Source organism: Eufriesea mexicana, unplaced genomic scaffold (assembly GCF_001483705.2).
Source record: "Eufriesea mexicana isolate 0111107269 unplaced genomic scaffold, ASM148370v2 scaffold3677, whole genome shotgun sequence".
Classification (NCBI taxonomy): domain Eukaryota; kingdom Metazoa; phylum Arthropoda; class Insecta; order Hymenoptera; family Apidae; genus Eufriesea; species Eufriesea mexicana.
This window is the reverse complement of record NW_016911683.1, coordinates 96,899-105,076: the sequence shown is the minus strand read 5'-3', so window position 1 is coordinate 105,076 and position 8,178 is coordinate 96,899. Positions and strand designations below refer to the sequence as shown.

The window sequence follows — 8,178 nt, the reverse complement described above, 5'->3', positions numbered from 1 at the left end:
AATTTTTGATAATTTTCTTTAAAAGGTCATCAATAGTACTATGAGGTATATTTCCTATCGTTCGTATTTCAAATACAATAAAAAGTTTGCAACATATCACATATTAATATATATGTCCACTTAAAAATAAAAATATAATGTACATTAATGTATTAATATAGGTATTGAACTATATTTTTTAAGACTTACATCTTTCTCTTGAATCGTACATTCTTTGCAGTAGTAGGCATCAGAGACACCAGGTCCACCACAAATAACACATCGGCCCTGATAAGATCCATAATTGCATTCATCACAAATTCTCACCAAAGTACATGGTCTTACATAAGAATCACAAATCACACATTTACCATCACACTTTTCACATAACCTTCCTATTGCTGAAAATTAAAAATTTCATTTTGCTCCATAAATATAAAAATATATTTTTCTAAATATAAATATATAATCTCATTAGCACAAAAATTATACTGTTTAATAATAACCAATTTATATTTATTTATATATCATGTACAAGGGTATTATAAATTTGTTTCAGATAAATTTATGAATAAATTGATTATAAAATATAACAAAATATAAACTTCACAAACAACAAAATATTGCTTCATTTCTATAACATTTTTGTTAAAATAGAAATTGCGCACATTTGTTTATATATAAGAATTTGGACATATATGAATTAAGATATTTTATTACTCATTTTTTTCATAGATAACAACAAAGGAAAAAATGATAGATGTAATTATTTATTAAGGAGATTTACTATTTGTTTATGTTTTAAGATCATTATACACACCATTAATAACAATGCTTTGATTAAATATAAAATTCATAATTATTAAATATCTATAAAAATAAACAATGGATACATAATTCTTTCTTTCACTAAACAATTTCACAAAGGAAACAGTTTTCTTTTAACTATTAATAAATTAAAAATAACGCATAATATATAATTCTAACCTAAAATTTAAAACTGCAATCTAACCTAATATAAATATTAATCTTACCAACTCCCGGTTGTTTCCTACAAAAAATTAAATCTGGATGATGTTTGGCCATATTACAAAATAAATAAAATACTTCAAATTGTATGAAATACAAATTATTGTATAAATTTTTACGTTATACACATTACAATACAACACATTTGAAAAGCTTCAAGTTTGTTTACGTTTCATGGTTCCTTTTAAATCAATGATAGTTTAGTTAATTGATTATATATACGAATAACTTTTCTTGAATGATATTCAGAATATATAGAGTTTAAATAAAAAAACATATTTTTTGTTCTATATTCTTACTTTATTTAGTTATACTTAATTTGATACTTTATTATATTAGAACTATATAATTTTAATAGCTAGAATGATAAAGACAAATTTCTCATGTCCATTTCATAATTTGCTAATATTTATTCAAAAACTATTTGAAATTTAAATTAAGTAATGTATAAAATTTCATATAATATTAGAAAAATAATTTTGTGCCATAAATATTCTTTTTTTATTTTTAATTTATATTTTTAATTGATTTAACATGTTATTATACACACCATTAATAACAATGCTTTGATTAAATATAAAATTCATAATTATTAAATATCTATAAAAATAAACAATGGATACATAATTCTTTCTTTCACTAAACAATTTCACAAAGGAAACAGTTTTCTTTTAACTATTAATAAATTAAAAATAACGCATAATATATAATTCTAACCTAAAATTTAAAACTGCAATCTAACCTAATATAAATATTAATCTTACCAACTCCCGGTTGTTTCCTACAAAAAATTAAATCTGGATGATGTTTGGCCATATTACAAAATAAATAAAATACTTCAAATTGTATGAAATACAAATTATTGTATAAATTTTTACGTTATACACATTACAATACAACACATTTGAAAAGCTTCAAGTTTGTTTACGTTTCATGGTTCCTTTTAAATCAATGATAGTTTAGTTAATTGATTATATATACGAATAACTTTTCTTGAATGATATTCAGAATATATAGAGTTTAAATAAAAAAACATATTTTTTGTTCTATATTCTTACTTTATTTAGTTATACTTAATTTGATACTTTATTATATTAGAACTATATAATTTTAATAGCTAGAATGATAAAGACAAATTTCTCATGTCCATTTCATAATTTGCTAATATTTATTCAAAAACTATTTGAAATTTAAATTAAGTAATGTATAAAATTTCATATAATATTAGAAAAATAATTTTGTGCCATAAATATTCTTTTTTTATTTTTAATTTATATTTTTAATTGATTTAACATGTGTAAAATTATATAAGTTAATAGATTTTTCTTTAAATTTATCTAGATACTAATTTTTTCTATATATAATATACTATATATACTATATACTATATTAATATACTTACTACTTAATGCATGTAGTAAATAGGATGTATATTACATGACTTTTTAATCGTGAAAATAAACGAATAAGTAAAACTGTAACTAATAAAATTCAATTCTACATTTCACATAAATTTGAAACCATCATATTTATAATTTTACATACATAAAAATAATTTAAAATACTATACATTTCTTATAAATTCTTTAAATATACTATTAACGAAAAAATAACTTATATTCTCAACAGGTTACATATCTTTCTTTGATTTAAATTTTCAAATCTTTGAAAAAATTTATGGCATTCTAGATGTCATTTGCGAATACTTCAACTATTGTAAACATCACGGATTTGCTATAACTAGTAACATATAAGATAATAACAATGTCCGAACAATCAATTTATGATATGGCTTATCGTGGCAAAACCAAAGATATTAAGAATTTACTGAGTGAAAACGATCGATTAAAATTTGCTAAAGATAGTGTAAGCATATAATAATTTATTTCAAATATTTTTTGAGGTTATGTTATATATCAAATTTATTTCTCAGAACCAACGAATGTTAATACATTGGGCAGCACTTGGAGGACACGATGATCTAGTGAGATATTTATTGTCCATCGATGTACCAGTAGATCCTACTGATGATGTAAGTCAGTCATTAATAAACAATGTGACCTATTTTAATTTCATAGTAAATTGTAAAATATGCTTTTTCATTTATAACTTGTATTCAGTCTTACCAACATTTATTTTAACTACTTATTATTTTTAATTAACAAAATTACAAAGCGATTTCCTATTAGATTGTTTAGATGATTCAAAAAGTTACTACATGAAAAAATTGTTAAATTATTTAAATCTAATATCATAACAAAGTTTGTACAAATTAAAATATTATTTTGAATATACATTGAATAAATTATTTCGTAATACGTAATTTTTACTTATATAAAGTAAAATCACTATCGTTCTATAAATAATTTTTATTATATATTATATAGAAAGTATTTAAAAATGACCGGAAGAAAAATATTTTTTGATACGAAGAAAAATTTATATAATGTAATCTTTATCTATGCTCTCACATAGAAATTTTAATTTCGTATTTGTAGCTTTTTTCTGTTTTTTAAGAAGGGACTTTACGAAATTAGTTCCAAGCATTGTAATTTGTAATTCATGATACACGTTATTACATATTTTCACTTGTAAAAATAATATTGATATTATCATAATTTTTTCACAGAGAAAATAAATACCTTTTTGGGTTGTTGAATTCATTTATGAAATTCAAAGTTTGTTCATTGTACGTAATCTTTTCTTTTAAATCAGATTTGCTTAGCATGTCATTCATACTGAATAGTATATCATAAAATAAATTATCACATATTAGTAGTAAATAATTTTTTTATATTATTTTTTCTACAATTATTGTGAAGAAAAAAGTTTTATATATGATTTGGATTTAGATTGCTTTTACTTCAACTAATTATAGAAACATAACATTTCAACGAATTATTAAATACATTTTTAATAATTAATCATTACATTTTTGCAAATAAATTATTTATGGAAATCGTTCAGACAGTAAAGCCTGGTCATTAATAGCAAGCTTAACAAAAACTTATTTATAACATTTTAGGTAGAGTAAAAATGTTGTTTACAAAACAATGTAATTTATTCAAAATGTATATTACATTTTTAAAAAAACAATTTTAAAAAATATATCGCATCATGTTCGAAGTTACATGCGATTATTTAATGTAGAAACTAAAGTAATATTTCATAAAATATTTTAAAAAATCTAATCAAATTCATGTTGTTTGTGATAAATTTTTTATTTGAAACCTGTTATAACTTTGTAAGTTATATGTGAATATATTAAATAGCATAACATTACTATTGTAATATACTATTGTATGTGTTTCTTCATATTTTTTATATTAATATTAACATTATCTCGAATTATATGATGTATTCTTAAATTAATGAAATATTTTAATTTTGTTATTTAGATGAATATGACACCTTTAATTTTAGCAGCATCAGCTGGTCGTGAAAAAGTAATTAATACTTTACTAGCTGAAGGTGCAGATGTTAATGCCAAAACACAAACGGGTCATTCATCATTACAATATGCGGCATCAAAGAATTGGAGAACTATTTGTGTTGCATTACTAGCAAAAGGTGCTAATGTTAATGCGACAGACAATCGTGGTGCTACACCACTACATAGAGCCACATCGAAAGGCAATATTGCTATTGTAAAACTTCTCATAGAATTTTACGGACAATATTTAGATATTGGTAAATATTTTATTAATCTTAATTCTTTATTTAGTCAAAAAATATGCCGTTATTTTTTAACAACGTTGAGAAATATTGTTTTGTTTTCGTGTAAATAATAATTTAAATGTAATATTTTAAACTGTTCTAATTTTTAACTAAATTGAATTGAATTTGTTTCTCAAATCATAGAATAAGAATTTACATTAATTATGAACATCAATTTCATAATAGATACTGTATATAAAAACTTTAATTAAATTACTTTCAGACAAAAAAGATGCTGACGGTAATAGTGCGTTACATTTGGCATGCGAGGAAAACCGTGTTGATGAAGCTAAATTATTAGTACAAAATGGTGCTAGAGTAACACTGATGAATAAAGAAAAGAAAACTCCTTTGGATCTAGCTAACCCAGGTCTGGCACTGCAACTGAAAAAAATACATGAAAATTGATCATAAACAGTAAAATAAAACATTGATGTCATTGGCTCAGTGGTGTTCAATCTTTATTTTTTTAACATTAATATAAATTTAATTTTTGGTAACAAAAAATGTTTTACTGTTAATTTATTAAATTCATACATATCATTTTTTATTTTATCAATAATTGTATTCTATTAAAGATAAATGTTTGAAATATATAGGATGTCTCAGCATCAGTGATACAGCCGAGGGAGGGATGATTTTATATGAAAATACAAATCGAAAATAAAGAATAAAATTTTTTCATTCCCAGCTTTGTAGTCGAGAAAATCAATTTTGAATATTCACCGAATGCGCTAATATACTGATGGACCATCCATCTAAGCCTTAGTTAAGTGCACAGATTTTCTCGACAACAAAGCTTCAAATAAAAATTTTTTTTTTTTTTTTTTTTTTTTTTTTTTTTTTTTTTTTTTTCCATGTAGAATCACCCCCTCTTCGGTTCTATCATAGATGCTGATGTACTGATAATTTATCCATTTAAGTTGTAGTTAAGAGCACGCGTACTCGGTGAATATTCAAAATCGATTTTCTCAACTATTAAATTTCAAATAAAAAAATTTTATTCTTTATTTTTTTCATGTAGAATCACCCCTTCCTCGGTTGTACCATCAATGCGGGGATACCCTGGGGCATCCTATGTATATATATATGTATATATAGGGTGTATGTGAATAACCCTTTACATTTCTCTTCTTTTAAACAGCAGGTACATGAAAAAATAGAAAAGCAGAAACATTTTATACTCTTTATAGACAATATTTTATACTTTATAGATGGATATTTTATACATTAATTTTCTATATTTGGTATATATATATAAAACAAATGAAGACACCATGAACTTTTTTTAAATTAAGAGATACAGCATTCTCTATACTACATAACATTAACTGTTAAAACAAATTGAACAATATATGGGACAATGGAAAAATATTCAAAGTATAACATATAGGTAGAAACATAAATTATTTTAAAGATTACACAATATTATATTAATTAGATTTCATATTAAGTAAAAATTGAATATAACATAGTTTAATTTAAAATATCTGAATCATTTATATTATTTAACCAGCGTGAATAAAAGAAAATTTAAAAACTGAGAGTTAATTTTAGGGCCATGGTAGATATTTTGTAAATTAATATGTTTTAACTCATTTATATCCAAATATATTATTTGAAAATCTTTTCACTTGATTACATGGAAGTTTTCATCTTATTAAAAATACAGATACTAAACAAGAACATTTCATAATAGTACTGATATTAAGTAATACATTAATTTCTTATGGTTCTTGTATTGCACAGAATCAAAACCTATATAATAAAAATGTTATCATAATTATGCAAAAAGCTCCAGGAACAAAAATTTATTGTTCATAAAAAAAAACTGTGAAACTTTCTTCTTCCATTTTTTCACATATCTGTTATTCGAAAAGAAAATATTGAACATAAATATGAATATCCTATATAGTTAAATACTCAATAATATATTGAGTTCCACATTGTCAATCAATTTTTTAAAAATTTTATTCAATTATTTTAAATACTGAAAAGTATTAGTAAAAATTAAAAAGATAAAAGAATTATATAACAATCACTAATTAAACAATTGATTGAAAATCACTGACCATAACAATTTTCTTTTTAGTTTCAGTTTTTAGCATTTATTATGCTTTCTTTTTAACATACTTAAGTGTCGTTAATATTTGATTTATATCTATGTAAAATGTATCAAAAAGGTTTATATTTTACTGGTCAAATCCTATTCACTTATCGCTCTTTCTATTATTTACCCGTTCAGTTGATTTATATTTTTCATACTTATCTGTTCCAATCCCATTGTAATTCATACTCTTAAATAGAGATGAGACTTCAAATTCCAAAGTAATTGCTTAGATAAAACGCACCACAGTTGAGAGTTAATAGTTTTTGCGCTTATTTACACAAATTCACAGCGATTCGCAGATAACATTAGATGGTATAGATTTTTTCCTCCTTCAGAGAAATTTTGGATGATTTATAAAAAATATATTATTAAATCTTTAACTTTTAATTCGCGTTTACAAATATTTCTGTTATTTATCTTCCAAAAACAATTTGTTACAAACAAAATTTCAATTTAGAAAATACATAGATGTTATAACTTCTCTTTATTATCTTTATACTAAATTTATATTCAAATTAAAAATAAATACTAAATTTTTAAAGTTTTAAACATTTTGCTCAAATTTCTTTAAGAACAAAGTATGGAAAAATCAGAATGTTTTCAACATATATAATTAGATTAAAATTAAAAAATTTTGCTCTTATTAAATATCATAAATTGATTTAAACAATGGAAAAGAGAAATGAAGGAAAAGTTGAGAATTTTTCATTATGACTGTATTGAAGATATTTTTATATAATAGTTATAAAAAGTGTAAAAGAAATTTAAATGATATTTCTTATTATTCATTTATTATTTATAATAAAAATAATAATTATTATTAGTATGGTATGATTCTGCAAAGTTAAAGAAGTATATTTTTTACAATCATCCAAATTTTCATCAAAAAGAAATATGTTTGATGAAAAGGTTGTCGACATTTCAGCATTTGATGTTGAAGCTTCATATATCTCATATAAAATCTTAAGGCTTAGAGCTTTCACCTATGTTTTTAAACCCAAAAGGGGTACAAATACATGTATTCTCTTATGTTTCACTTAAATTTCAGTTTTCTAACGCATCGCTGACATTTATATTTTTTATTCAATAGACATAATTCATCATAATCTCTTTTTATGTATGAAATTATAATTTATTTCTTACTAAGTAAATCCGTCGAAAATGTATATAAAGTTTATTAAATTTATTCAAAAGATTTTTAAATTTAATTATAATTGTTACGTGGAGACAATAATGGTCCACGATGATGTGATGTGGCAGTTCAATTGTGAATTTGAATAGCCCGCATAAAAAGTTACTAGAAAGCTGTTTAATCTATTTAAAAAAAAAAAAAAAAAAAAAAA

General features: G+C 22.5%; 3 protein-coding genes across 4 annotated transcripts in view; 1 reads left to right on the top strand and 2 right to left on the bottom strand.

Annotated features, from left to right (window-relative positions):
* Nucleotides 1–189: 189 nt before the first annotated feature.
* Nucleotides 190–1,173, bottom strand: Phf5a (PHD finger protein 5a; the record flags this gene model as incomplete). The annotated part of the gene is made up of 3 exons (XM_017905165.1): nucleotides 1,128–1,173; nucleotides 1,014–1,030; nucleotides 190–380 (listed from the first exon to the last, which is right to left on the bottom strand). Coding segments are annotated over exons 1-3 (234 nt in total), but the record flags the coding sequence as incomplete, so codon positions are not given.
* A 1,535-nt stretch (nucleotides 1,174–2,708) lies between these two features.
* On the top strand, nucleotides 2,709–5,133 carry LOC108551128 (26S proteasome non-ATPase regulatory subunit 10). Its single transcript, XM_017905169.1, has 4 exons — nucleotides 2,709–2,874; nucleotides 2,942–3,040; nucleotides 4,407–4,698; nucleotides 4,949–5,133. The coding sequence occupies exons 1-4, from the start codon at nucleotides 2,773–2,775 to the stop codon at nucleotides 5,131–5,133; spliced, it is 678 nt and encodes a 225-aa protein (XP_017760658.1). The 5' UTR covers nucleotides 2,709–2,772.
* zip (myosin heavy chain 10) overlaps nucleotides 5,058–8,178 on the bottom strand; it is a 31,302-nt gene continuing 28,181 nt past the window's right edge. For both annotated transcript variants that reach the window (XM_017905166.1, XM_017905168.1), the window contains one exon: nucleotides 5,058–5,109. In XM_017905166.1, coding sequence (XP_017760655.1) covers nucleotides 5,087–5,109 — 23 coding nt within the window. In that variant the 3' untranslated portion in view covers nucleotides 5,058–5,086. The remainder of the gene's footprint in view (nucleotides 5,110–8,178) is intronic.